We start from the raw sequence: 22,988 nt of genomic DNA, 5'->3' as shown, positions 1-22,988 counted from the left end.
TACAAGGCCAGACCATTAACAATGGTCAAGTTTATGAACATAATTAAATAAATAGCCTGGGGTCCCCGCAGGTTTCACATAGCCATGAATATACGCGTACTGCGTGACGCGCTTGTTTCACGTATAAGTAAAATATCCTTTGCCGCCTTCGGCGGTCGCGCGCTACTGCAGGCGAGAGGGCTCTGGTTAGAGCAACCAGCAGGTAAAGAGTATCGATAAAAAATCTCCGTAATATAAATAGCCTTTACTAGTAAGTAGACCCCCCGCACTGGTAATGACTATTATTGTATTAGCTCGGTCTAGTTACATCTTCTTGATAGGTACAATATTTTTTTACAATATTGAAGATTGAGATCGTCAATGAGTTCAACTTTGATTGTTTGTTGTTGTATTGATATTGCTCTAACCAGAGCCATCTCGCTTGCAGTAGCAATGTTCTATTCTACTTGTGAAACAAGTAGAATTAGTGTATGTACATTGTACTTATCACGCAGTACGCGTAGTATATCACGCAGTACGCGTAGCTGTAGACACAGTATATATGCACAGTATATAGCTGTAGACATAGTATATATGAAACATTTGTCATGGAGTTGTAGAGGGAGTTATGTGCCTCGCCGGGCTAAAGTAGTGGATGACCTTGCTGTACGGCAAGTTAAACAAGGATCTGAAACTACTAGGTTCCGTACAGACTCAACTCTGCACCCGTGTCAATATGTTCATTATATGCAAGCCTCTTGATTTATAACATGGCTATGTTATGTGAAGTATTGATACACTTTAATACTTCTCTAATTAAATAATTCTCTTTTGTCTTTTCGCGCAAATAGGAGCCGCGCATATTCTGATAATATAAAGAACATCATAATAATTTTCTTTGTTTTCGGCATTGGAAAATTTTCTTCGTCAATGAGTGGTTCTCAAATATATGTTTTCTTGATATTAGTCATATTCAATAGTTTGGGTTTCCTATTTGTTTTCTGCAATGTTCTAAAATTCCGTTGAAAAGGTTGGTTCCGGAATTTTCTATGGCACCATGGAAGGAATGGTAATTTCACATCAAATAATATTATCCTGAAAAAGATGAATGATATGATAGGTAAGCGATAAAATAGTTAAATTTGTATGTTTTCTGATACACCTTATCCACGATTTACTCCACAATTTTCACTTCGGCTTTAAAAGTAAGGCTTGATGTTTTTAACTTTTAAATTTAACGTGTTCTATTCTGTCAACGCCAGCTTGTTGATTGAAATGCAGCACATGTTGCCCTAAATATACCGAGCAGCTTTCCTGTTCGAATTGAATGTGTTCTGTTGGTAATACTATCAGCTAGCTATTGGAACATTTAGTTTTGTAAGACGAACTTGATTTTCAGACTGTTAACTATTGAGTATCTGGATGGTATTTTTGTTAAATATTTTGTTTTTGTTTTAAAACCTGATCATCGTTGCATTCCTGCACTATCGATATCTGCGCTCAAAATCGAGATAGTACTTTCTTTGATAGTACTTTATCAAAGAGCATTTATGCGATATAAGTATCACTTGATTCTGTATACATGTAATGTTGCCTTCCATCGTTCATTATTTTTTGGCCCAATAAAAGTGGAAGTGTCTAAATCTGGCTGTGAGTTGTATTTATCTGCTCTTCGCTATAGTATTTCTCAGAAACATTTTAACACTGTTTTCATGCAGCGTGATCAGTTGTTAACATTGATACATTTCTGATATAATCGTGACAATGTTATCCGCTAGAGTGTTACCCTCGCTCGAATCTGAAAACATCAGAAACTAGTGTAACCTCTAACGTGTCTTTTTCCTGACAATTCTCTCTCCTGCCAACTTATTCTTATCATTATTGTTTATTGTTTAAGAATTATGTAAGTAGTAAGGTTATAAAATCCTTCTTTTTTTCGAGCTCCTAAGGGCTGGATATATATGATGTCCCATTTTATCGGGATTTTACGCCTTAAAATATGATTAGTGTACGTGATCTAATTATCACATCATAGTTCTGTCAATTAATTATACCTATTAATTTCTTGATTGGCTGCCACAATCTTGATCTTCACTATCTACAATTAACAGTTAATTGAATTATCTTGAAATTTTACGTGTAATCTTACTCAAAATAGTCCCACATGTGTTCGCTCTTCAGTAAAACAAGACATATCTACACTTTAACATTTCTAAAGCTAGCAGTGGTCCACAACAGAATTCAGAATGTTTACCTAAAAGTTGTTTCATATTCAATCACGATGTAACTAAATTTAGACTATAAATATAAAGTTTCTCAAGTCCCCTTGAACGTTACTGGCCAGCTATGTCATCATCTCAGCTACAAGGCTATTTTAACTCGTAGTTGCTGTTCATTCTTCCATTGTGAACAATTCTCATGTTGGAATCGTAACACGTGAAAGTTAATTGTCGCAGGTGCATATAATTTTACTAGTGATACAGTAGTGTTCACTGTTCAATACAATGATGTAATCTCTATATAGAATATAGATAGATAAGTAGATCCAGGAAGTAGTGTTTAGTAGACTTCTGGAATCTTCTAGAACCTTCCACATGCCCTGTTTACCTGGTGTATATCCGGTGTCTGGGGCGCTCACTTTATTACATTCCCAGTAGTACATAATAACAGGTTTACTCGGACCCTATCATCTAGTTAGGCGATGATATGACCACTGAAATTTGACTATCTTCGTCGAAATTCATACAATTAAGTTTCATGAAGGTCAGAAACGAATCTCCCTAGTTCTTTGATGATTTAACGAATAGCTTAATAATAATACTTTCAAGTTGATGGACCAATTACCTTTATTTCTAATATTTACTGACTAAAAAACATCATGATGAGCTGACCTGCTAACATAGGGCTCAGTCATTGTAACAATTAGAAATAACGTGGTTGCAACTTTCAACTTTTACACATAACTGTAAGAACTATTATATTACTTATTCTCTTATTGGAGATATAAGGCTTAGATATGTATGTAATTTTTAGCCCGCAATCAAGGTTTCTTGATTTGATACATGATATCACATGTGAGATTAGATTTAAATAACTCGTGCACCAGTTTGAGCTTCCTGACTTCTGGGTTTTTGTTAGGGTTAAAGTTACACTTCCTGTTATTACAGTGGTAGAGCTGAAATGTGGTAGAGCTGAAATGTAAAACACTTTGTCATGAGAAGCACAAGGACACCGCACATCTCGTACCTGACTTCTGATCGGTGGTAGAATTGTTTCACATCCAGAAAGACGGCAGATAATCTGCTAGGAAATTTTGGAGGGATTTGGTGTTTAAGAGGAACTTTTTAGAAGACATGACATTTTTTAGGGAATAAGAAAATTGTTAGGGGGGAAACAGGACTGAGGATAATTAAAACTTCCTGGATGGGGATGTTTAACGGGTGGTTCTAATGAAACTGATTTTCCACGTACACGCTGCTTCTGTGTTATTTGTTAAGATAAGATTCATGGTTTGTTAAATATTCCTCAATATTTGAATATGCATGCGCCACCTGCAGCGCGGTGAGATAAAATTCACTGTTATATATTTTCCTTCTTTTAAATGTGTTAAATCACGCACCACCTGCCAAACAATTTAGAGACTTGATCCTTTCATGAAGCGAACGTGCTAAATAACTCCACAAACGAACTTCGCGATTTTTCTTAAAGGGCCTCCACCGACAGTTGAAATTGAGTCTAATTTCTCGTTAGGTTTAGGGTTTCAGCATATTCTTCAGTTAGGGATCGGGTTAGGGTTGGGGTTTTGAATAATCCCTCAGGGCCATCTAGAGAACGTGTTAAAGTGAGTCACGTGATAGTCTAGTGTAGAGTGAACACACAGGAAGCTTCTAGAGTATTGTGTTAATGTATACTGCAACGAGACCACTGTGTGACGTGATCACACGATGCCAATATAACGTAATGTTCTAGAACTCATAGAGCTGGAGAGAGAGAGAAACACCTGAGTCAGTGAGTCCCTCTCGTAGATTCGATAACGGAAATGTGAATATATTTATGCAGCGCGTAATTTTTTAAAGTACTCATTTCCTGTTTGTAACTTTTTTGTACGGTAGCATATTTTGTTGGCTTGACACACAAAACATCATGTGTTTTGCAAATGTGGTAGAATCGTGCAAATTGCCTGATAATGGTAAGGATTACATGAATAAGTTGCTCCCTAGTCTCTGTTAGTCATTTCATTATAGTGGATAAGTTCAGCAGGTGGCTTTGCACCAGTTAGAACATAATGTAATAGGCCAGACGACTCAAAATGTACGTGACTATTGCTATTCAGACCTAATTTCCTGCATCGAGAATTTTAGATTATCATATTTGAACGAAGTGTACCGTAAGTCACCTGCTCTTTTGAACTTCTGTTCTGTCTTGATGGCTAAAAGCTATGAAAACATATCGTCGGAGATATCAAGAGTTTAAATTCCCAATTAGTCATACTGAGCAGGTTGAGATATGACATAGCCACTTTTAAAATTCAATCCTCCCCTTTTCACTCATAATCCCCACACATAACTTAAACTGCTCATTTAATGATAAATCAATCAGACTTGAAAATCTAATAATTGTCGAGAAATTAGCAAATTATTTAGCTACTAATTAGCTAATTATTTAGCAAATTATTTAAATTAGCAAATTATTTAGCAACTAATTAGCTAATTATTTAGCAACTAATTAGCTAATTGAACTCCTCACAGATCAAGGAAACGTGGTCCAGAAGGAGAGGGAGCCCTGTTTTAGAGACGAGAACTTATCTTCACATGATCTGAACGAGCTGAGAACCAACTCAAAACTGGACAACTTTGATCAGGTATGTTTTGTTATTGTTTTAACTCTTGTTTTTGTTCAAGCCATTATTTCAAAAGTGAGGTGATGTATTATTGTGCAAGTTCCAAAACCATGAGATCACAATATATGATTACACATTACACATTACACATTACACATTACACATTACACATTACACATTACACATTACACATTACACATTACACATTACACATTACACATTACACATTACACATGAGAACATATACTACACAGGAATGTGTTAAGGGATTGTTCAAATATTACACGAGTCAGGGTTTGGAAAAACTTAATTAAATTAAATGTCTACACCATAATAACAAACTGGCGGCTAACGGAGGGGGTCTCAAGAGGTCAATATCTAGCTGACGTAATAGATACCTTATGCTTGCTTCATATCTGTGAGAATGTTGAACGTTGTAACCATTATTTTTACCAACAAGAGGTGCTAATTGTTAATTGGAGTACAGTGAGATTTGTCTTATCTCTGTTGAAATAAACTAGTCATTATTTACTCACATCTCATCAAATGTACAGTGAAAGTGTACTTGTAGACATAATTGTAATCCAATCTAGATCACTAGACTACAGTCTTTAACGACTTCAGCGTGCATTGTTATAAATTGATCAAGAATTACACACCGTCCATTGTTCACAACAATGCTTAATAGTTTAATATAGATCTGGTCTTTACATTAACTATCGTATGTTTGATATAAACACGTGACATGACATGGAATCTGTGTTAATGTTGAAATGTTTGTGAGTGTGCTATGTTGAGAATTTCTTAATCTTTACAACCAATTCGAGGCTTTCTCACGCAAACAAGGCTCAATGAGAATTGATCCTTGCGCAAGTCAAAACTCAAAATAAACTTTGCCAATGTAAACTGTGTGTAGGAAACCATAGTTTTGAGTAGCTAAAAGGGTAATAACATGTATATTGCACACTAGTAGTAATACCGCTGTGCACAGTTGTCAAAGCAGAAAGATTACATCATTCTACAAGTTTAGGTAACTCTAAACTGATCAACCTGCGGCTGAATTTAAGTGCTTTGAACTAAACGAGTTCATGACGCCAAGCCAACTAAAGTGGTTCATTAAATACTGGTTATCAAATAAAGCAATCTCACGCGGTAGTTGAGTAACGTTTATAACCGTGTTTAATCTAGAATGTTCTGCAGTATTCCAGTTCTCGAGGTTGTTAAATTGACTCAGTTTTGTGTCATCCACCAATGTTAACGATCAGTTCAATGGTAAGTGACAGTCATGTTCAAGTCAATGTTACATGGATTATATATGAGACTTAACCATTTACATTTTGACATTTAATTCCATCACGGTGACAGACTAATCTGACATTTTCTCTTGAAGGAAGATATTTGTCAGTAAAATTGTACTAGTACTCTTAACGGGTGGCCTGTACAACCTTTTCTTTTTTCATTTTCTTTAAAGATAGGGTGGCGTAAAATAGATACTTTACCACAATTATACATCGTACTAGTAGAAATAGAAAACAGTATTGTTCTACTAAAACTAGTAAACCCCTATAACAATCCTGCCCCCTCCTCTCCCCTCCCCCCTGCCCCTCCTCTTTCCCCCTGCCTGCCCCCTCCTCTCCCCCCTGCCCCCTGCCCCTCCTCTCTCTCCCCCTGTCCCCTCCTCTCTCTCCCTGCCCCCTCCTCTCCCCCTCCCCCTGCCCCCTCCTCTCTCTCCCTGTCCCCTCCTCTTTCCCCCTGCCCCCTCCTCTCTCTCCCTGTCCCCTCCTCTTTCCCCCTGCCCCCTCCTCTCCCCCTCCCCCTGCCCCCTCCTCTCCCCTCCCCTGCCCCCTCATCTTTCCCCCTGCCCCCTCCTCTTTCCCCCTGCCCCCTCCTCTCCCCCTGCCCCTGCCCCCTCCTCTCTCTCCCTGCCCCCTCATCTTTCCCCCTGCCCCCTCTTCTCTCTCCCTGTCCCCTCCTCTTTCCCCCTGCCCCCTCCTCTCCCCCTCCCCCTGCCCCCTCCTCTCTCTCCCTGTCCCCTCCTCTTTCCCCCTGCCCCCTCCTCTCTCCCCCTGCCCCCTCCTCTCTCCCCCTGCCCCCTCCTCGCCCCCTCCTCTCCCCCTCCCCCTGCCCCCTGCCCCCTGCCCCCTCCTCTCTCTCCCTATCCCCTCCTCTGTCCCCCACGTCCCTCCCTATATCGGAATGTTGCCACAGCGGTACAATGTTCAGTATGATGTGGTAGTAATGACGAGTGAGGAGTGTAACAGGAGTGTAACAGCTCCACCAACACATGTGGCGCATATCATTAACCACCTCATCTAGCTATTACTACTCTCTACCAGCTACAGTATTATTAGCAGATCTGCCCTTCTGTTACTATGGCGTCTGTTGAGGCTTTACTGGTATACTGTACTGGTGGTAGTTTGTCTTTACTTTTTGTTAACTTTTTATTTAATTTTTATTTAATTTTTATTTAATTTTTATTTAATTTTTATTCAATTTTTAACATTTTTGTTTACGTTTTGTTTACTTTGTGTACCTCGTGAATACAATGGATTGTAAGGGAACTAATGTACATTGTACATTATCAGTTTACCATGAGCTAGTACACCGGTTACTCGTAACAGCTGACCTCATCATAGCTATTTGAGCTATATATTTGCTATATATTTGATGTATATGCTGAACATGAGCTTTATACAAAGAACTCAGGAATTACATCACATTTAAGTAGTTGCACTCGTGACGCTGTGCTGAAGTTATGTGGTTAGGTTAGTAGTTACAGTCTGTTGTTATGACTACATATTATTTTGTTGACGGTATACATATTTGCATAGCTCTTGTTGTTCATTGCCTTGTGTTATGCGTTTATTTCGACATTCCTATTTTATAGTTCTTGTACAGTTGTTATAGAGTTCCAGTTGAATCTCTATTTTCATATTGATCTTCTGTTTCGAGTCATAGTCCTTCTGCTAAACTTAATAAAATATTTTATTGCACTGTATGCTATGATTGTTGAGTATTTTAAGTTTATATACTACTGCTATTACACAGCTTTTTTTGCATAACTTTTTAGTATTCTTTTCTTCTTTGACCGGCTCTGTTTTCATTGCTTTGCAACGACTGCTCATAGGAACGTTTTATTTCGATAAACTCCGGTGATGATCTATACGGATTATTGTATATATCTGCCTCGATCACCCACTAACAGTGCACTAATTATTTACTAATTACAATCTGCTAATTAAGGTGATTAGTGTGATTAGCATGTCCCATGCAAGCCAGCTTTACTCCACGATGGCACCATCACCTCAAGAACTTCCTCAAGGACACCTGTCTTTGTTGCTACGTCGTCTTTCTTCGCCCTTCTGATGTAAATAAAACCCCATTGGCCATTACCATGCTTTAAAATACACATAACTATGTATTACCAAATATGTTTCGCCCCTGTAAACTTTTACGTAATTATCTTCGGGTTTTCCCTAATATTAAGTACAAAAGGCACTTACTGTGATAATAAAAGTTCGAAGTCACATATAATGCTATACTATAAGTACAACTATATGCTAAGTTTCAGTACAGCGTACTAATCGCGTAGTTCAATGTAACCTTTAGTGTCCACAGTTACAGTAACCTTTAGTGTCCACAGTTACAGTGGTCAATAATCCCACCTCAACAGTAAACAAGCAAATTGGTTCTATACACTACGTGTGATACCGGAAGAGGAAGAAACTTGGATTATTTCCATAAAAACAAGGTCTCTATTTCCATAATAACAAGGTCTCTATTTCCATAATAACAAGGTCTCTATTTCCATAATAACAAGGTCTCCATTTCCATAATAACAAAGTCTCTATTTCCATAATAACAAGGTCTCTATTTTCGTAATAACAAGGTCTCTATTTTCGTAATAACAAGGTCTCTATTTTCATAATAACAAAGGTCTCTATTTTCATAAAAACAAGGTCTCTATTTCCATAATAACAAGGTCTCTATTTCCATAATAACAAGGTCTCTATTTCCATAATAACAAGGTCTCTATTTCCATAATAACAAGGTCTCTATTTCCATAATAACAAGGTCTCTATTTCCATAATAACAAGGTCTCTATTTCCATAATAACAAGGTCTCTATTTCTATAATAACAAGGTCTCTATTTCCATAATAACAAGGTCTCTATTTCCATAATAACAAGGTCTCTATTTCCATGATAACAAGGTCTCTATTTCCATAATAACAAGGTCTCGAGTACAAGTTGCCGGGATTGAACGCGTGTGAACCTATATAATAGTAGTTCTAATACAACTTATAGTTATATGCTATAGTCCCATGTGTTACATAATACATATACATGTACATGTTACATTGTCAGAGCGTTGAGAGAGAGAGAGAGAGAGAGAGAGAGAGAGAGAGAGAGAGAGAGAGAGAGAGAGAGAGAGAGAGAGAGAGAGAGAGAGAGAGAGAGAGAGAGAGAGAGAGAGAGAGAGAGAGAGAGAGAGAGAGAGAGAGAGAGAGAGAGAGAGAGAGAGAGAGAGAGAGAGAGAGAGAGAGAGAGAGAGAGAGAGAGAGAGAGAGAGAGAGAGAGAGAGAGAGAGAGAGAGAGAGAGAGAGAGAGAGAGAGAGAGAGAGAGAAAGAACCAGGTGCTCTCTGTGTTCATTTGATTCAACTACCTTCAGTGTCTTCTTGTTAACTCCATAATGTTTGTGTTCTGTGTAGTGAGCTACACTAGTCCTATGATTCGTTAATGCACATTAAGGTTAGTTGAGCGGTAACTCTTGTTATATTATAAAAGCGTCAGGATCTTTATAAACAGATCTAGAACTTTAAATTATTGTTAAACTGTTATTGTATTGCGATTGACCGAATTACATTAAGTAAGATAGGTTAAGGTAAGATCTCTTTCGAAGGCGAACAGCCAACTCATCGGATCCACCAAGGACAAACTCAAATGAAGCTGTTAACTTCTAGATTGAAGGCAGCTCATAAAGGCACTACAGCAAACATCCTAGGCTCTGTTCCAGCCTGCCACTAAATCTAACAACCTTGCCATTAGAACTATATTAGAATTCTAGAGCAGTCTGAGCCACGTTGCCGAGTGGTGCTGAAATGGGACTTAAGTACTACGGGCTCCGCTTAAAATGGTTTAAATTTTTCTCAGTTGAGAGAGAATTTGCCAGGTTTCCTTTATATTTGGCCCTAACCGATTCCAAATAACCCGGCTAGTCGGCTAGTTAGTCGGTTAGTTAACGTGCTACTATTATATATGACGTCTCGTAAAATTCCGGTAGCTATCAAATAAACATTACGCGTGGGTTTAGTCCAAATAAGGGTAAAAGTTGTCTCATAGTGGCAATATTGTGATTCTGGAAAAATCTAGATATTTCTCAAACCATCAAACTGCTCTGCCATGTCAGACATCCCCATTCGTAATCTTAATAGTTACAGTTTCCGATTACTAGCGTGTTCTTCATAGTTGATACTTAATAGTGAAGTTTGAGTAACTGCGTTACACTTTGTGAGTAAAGTGAAAGTTATAACTCCGTTACTACCAGTTAACTACCACAATGCAACAGAGAGGGGCAGCATTTCTTATAACTGCAAGGAGAAAGGACGGCGTCCAGCACGATATATCACTATTTACTGTCTCTCTGTACTGAGTGTTCAATAATACAACCGAACATTATTTGTATGAGGGCGGGATTGGTCAGTAGTATTTGTGTGACAATGATCAAGTAATGTGGTGATGTGCCGTCTTTTATCAGGCCTTGTAAATTTATTCAGTAAATACCTCATATTTGTGGAAATATCACTGTCTCTCTGGGGCCTGGGCTGGGTGTCGAATAACCGTCTTCCTGTGCCATAAAATACAAACAATCTTCTGGAATGATATTAAGCATAGTTTCATTATCATATACAATATACATATCTAACAAAAACTCCATTACTGCACTCCATTACTGCACTCTATTACTGCACTATATTACTGCTCATTAGTCACCGTATTCCTACCCATTCCTACTTTTCTGACAGATAAGTACCTAACATGTATACTGTAATATAGTGTATACCTATTGTTTTAACGGATTTGTTAACTGTTTTAACCTATTTTAACATATTTTCAACTATCGCCTCCCCCCAGAAAGTTGACGGCTACGACAGTGGTATTGGAGCTTCACCACAAAACCCGCTGTCCCTGTCCAACCAACAGAGCCTGTCCCCGCCCCAGTCCCTGCCTCTAAACGTCAATATTAAACCGAAGACTAAGCGAAGGAAGCGCGGTGCTAGTGTTAATGTTCTTGGCTTCGAGGGTACGTGACTTTTTGTTCACTAGAACACTCTAGATTAGCAGCTGTAATATCTTTGTGGCGTTGTGTGTGTCATTATCATTCGCCATTTACTTTACAAATTTCTGGTATCGTTAATCAAGCCTAGCTTAATAGCTTAACTAAAGGACAAAATATGAGAGGTAACACCGTATAACAGTGGGAACAGTAAAATAACATTTCAGTAAAATATTATTTCAGATCAGTTTGAGAGGACAGGTCGAATTTTGGGCGAGGGTGCCTTCTCACAGGTGGAGGTATGTCGAGAACGAAAAACCGGGAAGGAGTATGCAGTCAAGGTCAGTCCAACCCAGAGTTTTCTAATTTTCAAATATTTCATCTCCAGAAGCTTTTCTCTCGTGCATTTAAAAGCAATCTGGCTAAGGGTACTCTCTCTCTGAGACTTTGTCAAATTCGGTCTACTCAAATACGACCTAATAGCTGTAATATCATTTACTTTTTATTATGTCTTCTCTTCGGATACCAAAGCTCATATCTGAGCCTGTTATGATGTTGAAAATCAACAATTGTTATGAATTTCTGATTTCGATTAGGATTAACGGAAAAGTATAACATCCCATGATCTTAAAGTAAAATATTTAAATGTGGCAGAATCTCTAAAGGTGTCTAGTACCTTTATGCCATGATAAGGATTGTGTAGTACGACTGTTTAGTTTAGAGTAACCTGTTTTATGACACTCTGACTCGGAGATATCACATAACAAGCATTCCATTTTTAGCATACCTCACGATGATCTGACTCCACTTGGAATTAGATTAAATCTAAATCTAGGTCATACGATAGCAACCAATTCCGATTAGAAAACAAATAATATACTCAAGAACAGATTATCGTTAAATCAGTAATACATAACATGGTAATCAATGCAATTATGCATTCAATTACATAAAGTATTTAATTAGAAATCAAAGTAATTATGTTTCAGGTGATTCAGAAGGAGAATTGGTACACCCGTGCTCGAGTATTGCAGGAGGTGGAGATTTTATACAGAGGTAAAGGTCACCCGAACATAATCCAGCTGGAGCAATATTTCGAGGGAGATAATCAGTAAGTTTTGTGGATAAATCATCGAAAATTTAATTAAAAAAAGCTATATTCGTTGTGAGCAATTCCTAACATACGATTATCTAATCTCTCCCATAACTAATACCGATCTACCATTCTCTGATATTTCATATTTCACAGGTTCTTTTTAGTATTTGAAATGATGCGTGGAGGAGCCCTGATCAACCACATAGAATCACACAAAATGTTTACTGAAAGAGATGCTTCCAAGGTGGTACAAGGTGTCACGTCTGGGATCAAACATCTTCACGGCCAAGGTACTACTCATCTTATCTTGAAGAATTCGAATATGGGCGATGACAAAACTGTTGTTGACAGGCTGTACTTATGTTGTTATGAAGCGAAGTGACAACATCTTCGAACTAATTTCATAACATCACCATTGCTTCTTGACGTGTCACTATTTATTAACATTATAGTGAGGAAGGCGATATTGTATCGTAGACCACTTTACTTGTTGTTAAATGTTGTTGTTGATTAGGTAATGCATGTCAAGTTGCTGCAATGTTTTGCACTAACAGGTTTCCATGAAGCCTGCGCAAACAGTTTTCTTTGTCGCGTAATTTTCTGGCGCGTGGCAGACTTGTTGAGCGGGCGCGGAGCATATAGTGCTATGCCGCGCTAAATTTGTCAACTGTTTATTTTGCTGCGCGCGACCGACTTCTGCCACAAATTTGAATTTTACAGCAATGTCACGTACACTATTTTAAATCGGTTGTTCAAGTAACTTCTATGACTTTATACGTCATAACATATATATAATATGTCCTTCTCAAATATTTCTTAAGTACATACCAAGAAAATGATTTTATAATTTATAATTATTTTCCGACAGGTATTGCTCACCGGGACTTGAAGTTCGAAAACATTCTATGTGGAGACAATTTCACGGATGTAAAGATATGTGATTTTGATCTTGGTGGACAGAAGCTCGACTACCCTTATCTTTCCACTCCGCTCATGGACTCACCTGTTGGGAGTGCAGAGTTTATGGCTCCAGAGGTTTGTTTTTACTCTTCAAATATATATTCGATCTTGATCGAAGCCATTTACTTTACACATGGCCGCCCTATTTAAAACCTTTTCGTAGATATTAACGGCACTGAAGGACCTGCTAATATCCTCTAACATCCTCCTGTTTCAGGTTGTATCACTGTTTGAAGGAAACCGTACATTCTACGATAAGTCTTGTGACATGTGGTCTCTTGGTGTGTTGATCTACATTATGGTGTACGGGAAGCCTCCATTCGTGGGTCGTTGTGGACTCAACTGTGGATGGGACATTGGCGATGAGTGCAAAGAATGCCAGGATTCACTCTTTCGCAATATAATGACTTCCACGTTAAACTTTGATGAGAACGTACAAGTGAGTGGTGGTGTGAAGAATCTGATATCCAGACTTCTGCAGAAAGACGCCACACAAAGGTATATTACTAAGTGATAATTCCTGATGATTACTTTCGTTTACCATTGTTTCTGATTTCCTATGACGGAATGCTCGTCACGTATTAACCGATAACCCCCAAATGCAACAAATAGGCCTCCGTCCTCTCATAAGTCATAACATAATCCTTACTTCAGATTAACCGCCCCAGAAGTGCTTGACCACGAGTGGGTGAAGAGTGGAGGGTGCAGCAACAGACTCTTCACAGCACAGCAACTCAAACGAAACAAGAGCAGTGCAATGAATCTCGGATTTTTCTCCTCCCAAGCAAATGAACATCTCCGCAGAATAAACTCTAACCATAGTCTATCTTCCTCCCCTCATTCACCTGTCGTTCCGTCCAGTCCTGATGTTGATCCGCTGGACAGGGCCCTTCAGAACATTGATCTGGATATGGGTGGTAGGTGACTTTTGTATTTTCTAATAAAACAGTCTTCATTTAAGTATGCTGTTAACACTTCACCCTTTTGGGGAGCCTGATGGATCTCAATCTCTATTATGAAATGTTTGCACTTGTAAGTTGTAAGTTGTAGCCAATCTAGCCCGCTTATATTCCTCACATGTTACGTTTACAGAGAGTTGGTACGAAGAAGAGTTGGACGATGAATTATTCTCGGATCGTAACAACACGGTATCCGAACAGGAGTCGCCCGACTCCCCACCCTACTGCACCCCCAACGAACCCACTCCTCGTACCCCCACAGACTGGGGAGAAAACACCCCCGTGCAAACAAAATTCATGTTTTCCTCCTCACAAACTAAAAACTTCGAACCTTCAAGTAAACCGACTTTCTATATCTCCAGCGAAGATGAAAGTGACGATGAGAGCTGAGACATTTGGACGTTTTATTGTGATTATAAACAATAAACTCAGCTTGATTTTAGAAGTCTTGGTTGTGCTTGTAGTTGTGATGACTTGGGAAGTGTTAGAGGGCTGACGAAAACAAACTCTTTATATTTATTGCAATTAGGATAGGGTTTTTAATGTCCGTTTCAACTTCAAGGACTATTCACGGACATGTTATATGTTTGATTAGGGGAAAGAAGCTTTAGACGATATTAGGTGTTGTTCTCGGTAGAAAGGGGTGACCTCTTATTCGCACCGAATAGCTATCTCAGCCAAAACATAATGATGGAATTGCGTTAAATATTATTGCGAAATTAATAATTGATAATAAACAAAAAATAATTAACAATAAGGGGGCGTCCACATACTACGTAACCAATGAGGGGGAGTTATAAATGATTACGCGTGTAATTTCAACACAATAGCTGTGTAAAGCTGATTACGGAGGGGGGGGTGGGCGAGGTGGCTTAAAATTAGCCAAAACGTTATAACCAACTTGTGGACGACCCCTAAAGATACTTAGATGAGCGGTATGGATCAGTCCCAGTCTAGTAACGACATCAAAGATTGCGATTAGCTGTATAAACTAAATCACGTGCTGTGACTATGAGGCTATATGCTGAAAAAATATTTATGTTTCTTTCGAGGTGTTTTATTATTTTATTTCTCCAGTCTTAAGCCCGTCGGCAATATCACATTTTTACTTTAAGTTTATATTAGCGTCAAATATGATTATGGTACCAACTTAATAATTGCCATAATAACAATAATTAACACTGGTAGTGTGTTTTGTGTGAGTCGCTTAATTTACTTATCATTATAAGTTCTCAACTCAGATTTTATTTAAATTTGTTATGTACTTCCAATGTGGTTATCCGTTTTAGGAGCAATTCCTTGATTTTCTTCGTTACTATTTCCCTATAAGTATAAATAGCTGGCCATAAGGTAACTAGCTGCCCCACGAAAAACCTCACCGAACCTCCACGCGGTGTTGGTGGGTGGCTCGAACGGGAGGTGCATGGGTGTTTCTAACCTATGCAAAGGAAGGGACTAGCCATCTCTACAACAAGGAAAGGCTATAATAGCCTCTACTAACCTTAGAACCGCAGCATAACCGCTTTTCCCACAGGCAAATAACACCTTCCGCAGGAAACTAACACGCTCACAGGCCACCACATGACGTGTAACCCCAGGATTTGGTTTTGGATCGGACACTGAAAACAACGATAGAGGAGCGGTCTACACGCTCACAGGCTACCATGTCTCGTGTAACCCCAGGATTTTACACGTTCACAGGCTACCACGCCTCGTGTACCCTAGGATTTAGTTTCGGATCGGACACTCAAAACAACGATAGAGGAGCGGTCTACACGCTCACAGGCTACCATGTCTCGTGTAACCCCAGGATTTTACACGTTCAAAGGCTACCACGCCTCGTACCCTAGGATTTGGTTTTGGATCGGACACTCAAAACAACAATAGAGGAGCGGTCTACACGCTCACAGGCTACCATGTCTCGTGTAACCCTATGATTTAACACGCTCACAGGCTACGACGTCTCGTGTAGCCCTAGGACTCCAACACTTAACAGACTCTAACACGCTCACAGGCTTCCACGTCTCGAGTACCCTAGGATTTGGTTTTTGGATCGGACACTCAAAACAACGACAGAGCTGAGGAGTGGTCTACAGTGACGTTACAGGAACATTGCATACTCCTACGAGTTGCATGTAGCAGGCCATGACCGTCCCTGGAAGTCCCTGTCTCCTCATCGTTAACCCGTAAGGGATTGCACCAGGGGCGGTGGTAACAGAACTTCAAGATTCTCGGAGTCTGTTACTGGGCCGCGCTCAGCCTGTCATTCCGCCTAATCTCTATTCTATATGTTTATGAACATAATAGCCTGAGGTCCCCAGGTAAGGAGTCTGTTGTCGATATCTATGTATAATATAATTATGGTATATAACTTGGGAGTCTCTCTCTCTAGCAGCAGGAGTTGGAGAATGGGGACGCGTTGTGAAAGCCACCGCAAGGAAGGCTTACAGTCGACGCCGACCAATCAAAAGAAAAAAGAAGGTAACTAGCTAACTGAGTAACTTGTTACAATTTGGCCTACAATAGAAAGTGTAAAAGGCACGTAACGCGTTACGTGATCAATTACGAGATGGAGTCTTTGTTCTAGCTAGACGGCACTTTCTGACTCTGACCATAATATGATGCGATCATCGTTCTATCTAGATCTAGATTGAACGCGCGGCGGACAGACGCACGGCTAGGGGGTGGCGGGGTGCACGATAAAATAAACTTGCTCGGATTTTCAAAATTTTTGTAACATTGTTTTCTAGAGACTGTGAGAATTTTCACAGTACCAAATTTGTTGTATACCTTTTTGAAATGATGAGTGAGTTTCGCCTAGGTGCCATATTTGATATTTGATGGTGCGCGGCTTTTGGAGCAAAAGTAGGTGTATAATGTATAAGTCCCGTAATTTGACGAAATTCGTTGATTTTTGTTGTATTATATTATTCTGTCATATCTTCGGTTCCTTGAATGAGATCATTCTGAAAATTTGTGAGGACCTTCCAATAGGGCTTTCACAACTGTCCAAAAAATTTGGTCATGGCGATATTATATTTATATCGGATTGATTGACGATGTCAATCCATTGAGATCGTTGCTTTGCGAAGCAAAGGAACGATCGACGATGCGAAGCAAAAATGCTAGTTCGCGCGGCGCGGCGAAGTCCTCAAAGATATCGGAGTTCTAGTTGATATATATAGTAATGAAAATGGGGCAAAATACGCTGCTTTTAGCTGTAACATTTGTATCCCGTTTGACGGATGTTACTCGTCTAAATTTCTTCGAAGTAGCGCGCGCCGCTTTCTTCTCGAAATGTTAGTGCTATGGCAAGTGCTACGAAGTAGCGCGCGCCGGGCCAGATCATTAACAATGGTCAGTATCCCGTTGCGACCGTACCCCCACGGTCGTTTCACTACGTTCCCCTTTATCGTCCTGACGATACAGGGGGAGCCGCGCACTTCGTTGTTCGTGCGCGGCGGGTCATACAACGTATGACAATGTAACATAATGTCTCATGCAATGGTTGGATATGCTCTAAATTTGTTTTAAAACTGATAACGTAATTATATGTGAACGACCCCCTGTGAGCAAATATAATTACAAAATAACCATTTTTGTCAGACCACAGACGTGCAAATTTGTGCACCTTAACTTAAAATACTTACCATTCAAATCGAAATCAAAACCTATGCCTATGCTGTATGCGCGGCGCTCCTTCCTAGCTTTAATGTTTTAAGCATGACATGAACCGGGCCGACCAAGAGACTATTATATTATAGCAAGCTAAATAGTAGATAAAGCCTTTTCGTGTTAATTGCATGGTAACGTGCACCTGCTATAACATATAATGATACTTTATTTATGCTCGCCATACTCTATTCACGCATACTCGCAATATTTAACAAAAAATGCGGCCGCTTTTCCTTTGTTGATGGCCGCTCAATTTCCCAAACCCTGATGATGGTGATAGCGTATTTTATCATATTTTATTTAACCTGGGGACTTCGGGCTTTACTGTTTATTAAAAAAGAAAAAACAGGGCAAGGGCCCCTTTGTAGCTTTATAACCTACCAAGACGCACCGTATATAATATGTGGAATATAATATTTGGAACAAATAGTATCACCCGTTAACTGTTAAGGGTCCCATTTGTACTTGTCTTCACAACATCTGGAGGTATTGGAACGATCTGTAATGCGTTCGTTAAAAAACCTGACTACTATAGCTCTAAAAAAGGAATTTTTTTTCAAACAGTATACACACAAAACATAATGTCACAATGACCCTATATAAAAAAAACCCTTCAAAAACTCAATATTTTCCCTATCTCAAATATTGGGAGAAACATTTGAAAATCACCCTTGGCCTTGTGGCTCCAAGTTTAAAAATAGACTATCTATATTGACCAAGTTCTTTCTCGCACCTCTGTCTCCCCGGAGAGAAATCACTGTTGTCCTTAAGATTTTGAAACGAAGGCGCTTCCTTATATATCATAAAGATGTTTATTATAGTGCTAATCTCTTGTGACATTTATTTTTCTTCAGCCTCTACTACTCACTCTACTGCCTCATCTTCTGAACATTATTATCTTTAGTATAGTTGAGGATTCTCAACACCCACTTTTAAGTTGAGTACTCTCGACCCACTTAGTCCACATGCCTTGCAAACTTACAGCACGGTATTTGTAATGGTCTAAGTTCCTAATACTCGCCAAAGATGGTTCCACTAGTCAACCGTAGGAGAAGAGAAAGCTTAACAACAAATTAGATGGCTGCATTTTGTTTTGATTTTATTAGGTCCTAGTATTTATTCCTATTGTCTTAAAGTTCTAAGAGAACTCTCCTTAAATTATTTTAATGCAGTCACTCAGATAAGTTTATACCAGGACACTTCAACAAAGACACATACTCTGCCCACAATAAGGGGCCATAATTGTTTCAATTATGTAACTGTATAGAATTATTATTATTATAAAGGGTCTCAATAAGAGGTCTCGACTGCCTAGGCGTCAGACCTTGGCAGTCGGTAGTTTTCCTCTGGCCCGGGATCAGCTGACCCTAGGGACCAGAGGATAAAGGTGTAGAAACTATATGTATCTACAAAACTTTCAAGGTTGTTTTTACAAGAGACAGGGCTTGCTGCGCAAGGGAAGAAAAGCGGGAGAAACACTCACAAATTATACAAATAAATATTATAAAACATAGCAAAAAGAAATTCAAACAATCCTACACTACTACAAATGTTTATTACATACTACAATGTGATACATGATAATTATTATATGCTGTATAGACAAGAAACAGGGCTTGCAGGGCAAGAGATGGATCAAAGGGACTAGTCACAGAGTGTAATATACAGTGATTCAGCAAGAACCCATTGCTGAATCTGGCACACAAAATACCACAATCAATACAAAAATATACAATATTATATCAAACAATATGTTTATACAAGAATCAGGGCTTGCAGAGCAAGAGAAGAAAAATAAGAGAAAACTACCATCAACTGTATATACCGTAGTCCATCAGATAGGTAATCATTACTAATACACTAATCAGCAGGGCTAACAACAATATAAAATCCATAATAAATACTCAATCTACCCAATATACGAGTTAAAAATTGTATAAACAAGAGACAGGGCTTGCATAGCAAGGGAAGAAAAATAAGAGGACCAGGTAAAAAGTGTTTATTAGAGTACCCAGTGAAAATTAAACTAAAAAAAAGAGTATTTACAGTGTATTATACACTCAAATATATTATATGTCTAAGACCATCCTGAGAATCCTGGCTGATCCAAGCAGAGCTGTCTTCTGGAGATTAGAGATGCTCAGATTGCAGTGGACTGCGTCGAGGTGTTTACGAAAGTTTATGGTGATAGTTCCTAATGCGCCTATCACCACAGGGACGATTGTGACCTTTCGTAAATTCCAGTTCTTCTTAATTTCTCTTTTCAGGTCTTGATATTTCAGAATCTTTTCTTGTTCTCTATCCAAGATCCGGGTATCTCCTGGGACTGCAACGTCAATGATGGTTGCTGCGTTGGTTACCTTGTCTACCAGGAGGAGATCCGGTCTACAGTGTTCGATAACGTGGTCCGACTGGACATGGAAGTCCCACAATATCTTGACTTGTCCGTTCTCCAGCACCTTCTCTGTCCGGTGTTCGTACCACCTTTTACTGCGTGGGAAGCCGTATTCCTTGCACAGACTCCAGTGCAATGCGGCAGCTACTTTGTCATGCCGACACTTATATTCTGTCTGTGAAAGTTTTGGGCACCCATTCAGTATGTGGTCTATTGTCTCGTAATGATTTCTGCAGAGTCTGCAGAGGGGAGAAGAGCCAGGTGTTTTGTCAATCCTGTGCTTCACGTAATTAGTCCTAAGTGCTTGGTCTTGGGCTGCTATCAACAATCCTTCTGTCTCCTTCTTCAAATCTTGTTGGGTGAGCCAGTTCCAAGAGGTTAACGGGTCTGCTGTACCCATCATCTGCCTTGGGAACTGTCCGTGCATCACTTTAGCAGTCCATTTCTCCTTGCGGATTTCCTCGCGTTGTGTTCGGTCAATATCTTTCTCTATCTCTTCACCCAAGAGTATCTTGTCTTTGACAAAGTAGTCCTTCAGAGCAATCAGTTCTGGGTCTCTACTTCTCACCACATAAGTGGTGAGTGCATTCTCCTCTCTCTTAACGACTTCCTCTATACTATGTAGCCCACGGCCACCCAGTTGACGGCTGACGTATAACCGATCAACATCTCCTTGGGGGTGGTGAGCTCCATGTATCCTCATCAGTTTCCGGGTCTTGACATCTAAGGCTTTGGTCTCCCCAGCATTCCATGAGAGAATTCCAGCTCCATATCTTATCACAGGTACAGCCCAGGTGTTAATCGCTTGTATACTATTCCTGCCATGAAGCTGGGATTTCAAAACCTTTTTAACTCTTCTGACATACTCTTTTGTAACCAGTGCTTTCATCTCTTTGTGTAGTATATCATTAGCTTCTAGTATTCCGAGATACTTATAGCCGTCGTCCTCCAACTCATGGATCTGTTCACCTGTGGGTAGGGAGATGCCTTATTATTATTATATATCCCACAGCATCTGAATATCTTATAGCTCTAAATCCTACAGAACCATAACCACTCAAGTGGATGGGGAGGATAAAGTTATGGCATATGGAGGAAGAGCTTAAGATGTACAAGTATAGAAATGTCATTCAAACAATACATATATTAAAGTCACTATTGTGACGGTACATTAAAACTAGACAGAAACAAAGTGTGAAGGGCCTGAACGGAACCCCTTGGTTTCAGTTCCTTGTTTAACACTGCTGTACAGCAAGGACATCCACCGGGTTCTCCAAGGATGGGCACATAGCTCACTCCAGTGGCGTAATGTTGCCTGTTGGCGCCCCCTTGCCCTTTTGGTGCCCCTCCCTAAAATCGAACAAATTAGGTAATTTTAGAGGATATGCCGGTAAAATCTCTAAAAAAAGTGTGTATCTAGAGCAAAACGCGCAGTTTTGCTAGTACTTTAGTTAAGTTTTCGAAATTGTCCCACATTCAAACGACGATTTGGCGCCCCCCTAAAACAGCGCCCCCCCCCCCCCGCACAGCAGGTCAGCGGGGCCCTTTGTTACGTCACTGGCTCACTCTACACTATGCTCTGTCAAATGTTGCTTATACACCAAGGATCTACAGGAAATATTTCCTTGTAAGTTTAGAGGGCGATCTGTGAACAGACAACTACCTCATTCCCAACTATTATATATACATTCCCAACTATATACATTCAATTAAATCAAGTGATGCGATTGGCAGACACAGGAGGGCCAAAGTGCAAAGAAACTGATGCTAACTGCTGCTCACTGCTGCTAACTGCTGCTCACTGCTGCTAACTGCGACAGCAGCAGTGAGCAGCAGTTAGCAGCTGTTTCTTTGCACTTTGGCCCTCCTGTGCTGAGCACAATACATATGTAACGGAAACTGCTACCAACATTGTATGAAATATTAACAACCAAATATATACACATCTACTCCATCATAGATATACTCAGAGCTAAACCAAAAAGTTCTGGTAGGACTCTAATAGCACCACTAATGAGGAACTAAACAAATGAAATCCATTGTCATAAGAAAAGGATGTCCGCAAGGTGGCATCTTGTCTCGATTTTTATGGAACCTGGAGGTTGACAGTGTCCTGTTGTGCATGATAGACAAGATCCCATGTGACCTGCAAGGGTTTTCGGAAGATCTTGCTTTATTAGCCTGATTAGAGGGAACATGTGGCAACAAGGGCTTTGATGCTGATCATCTCAGAAAGATGACCCAAAAAAGTCTTGGAGCTATCATGGACTGGTGCACCAATAACATGCTGAAGCTAAGTACACTCAAAACACATGCTGTAATGTTCACTTGAAGGAGGAAATGGGAATTCTGAGGCCCTCTAACAATGAACGGAACAGAGAGCTATGCAGGAGAGCTACTGGATCATTATGGGGTTCACACTTCACTCTGAAGATCATGAAATGGATATGCTCAGCTGTAATTGTCAAAACTCAAACCATCCCTGGACCCTGACATATATCTTTCCCCATTTAGAATACAAAGATTAGTACATTTTAGCTTATGATTAATATTATATTTTTACCTATAGTTTACCTAGATTATACCACTGCCGTGTTTCATATTTGAGACCTGTAATTTTGTCGATGGCATGCTGTAAATACTCATTTGAGGACTCTGTCGCCAAAATTCGAAAATTCAAATATTTCAGATCACGCCCATATATTATTAAATTACCTATATTGTTCTTTTTGAACATGCTAGATGCCAAATTTTCTCAGATTACTGTAGATAATTAATTGCTGCATCTGATTTGAAAAAATGAGGCAA

The 22,988-nt window shown here is 39.5% G+C and overlaps 1 protein-coding gene across 3 annotated transcripts; it reads left to right on the top strand.

Moving 5' to 3' along the window:
* The first annotated feature begins 926 nt into the window (after positions 1 to 926).
* LOC134820782 (MAP kinase-interacting serine/threonine-protein kinase 1-like) lies at positions 927 to 15,405 on the top strand. 3 transcript variants are annotated; one of them, XM_063831395.1, is made up of 10 exons: positions 927 to 1,099; positions 4,728 to 4,840; positions 10,954 to 11,122; positions 11,339 to 11,436; positions 12,085 to 12,206; positions 12,345 to 12,481; positions 13,060 to 13,226; positions 13,369 to 13,649; positions 13,806 to 14,068; positions 14,244 to 15,405. In XM_063831395.1, exons 1-10 carry the CDS (start codon positions 1,084 to 1,086, stop codon positions 14,498 to 14,500), a joined length of 1,623 nt encoding a protein of 540 aa, XP_063687465.1. In that variant the 5' UTR covers positions 927 to 1,083; the 3' UTR covers positions 14,501 to 15,405. The 3 variants fall into 3 exon arrangements, with proteins under 3 accessions (XP_063687465.1, XP_063687466.1, XP_063687463.1); XM_063831396.1 differs by having other exon boundaries at positions 948 to 1,099; positions 4,734 to 4,840; XM_063831393.1 differs by lacking the exon at positions 927 to 1,099 and adding an exon at positions 4,074 to 4,168.
* Positions 15,406 to 22,988: the final 7,583 nt, after the last annotated feature.

This window comes from Bolinopsis microptera, chromosome 9, assembly GCF_026151205.1.
Source record: "Bolinopsis microptera isolate Bmic1 chromosome 9, MBARI_Bmic_1.0, whole genome shotgun sequence".
Lineage (NCBI taxonomy): Eukaryota > Metazoa > Ctenophora > Tentaculata > Lobata > Bolinopsidae > Bolinopsis > Bolinopsis microptera.
Note: the sequence above shows the minus strand (reverse complement) of the source record. Positions and strands in the feature narration are given on the sequence as shown.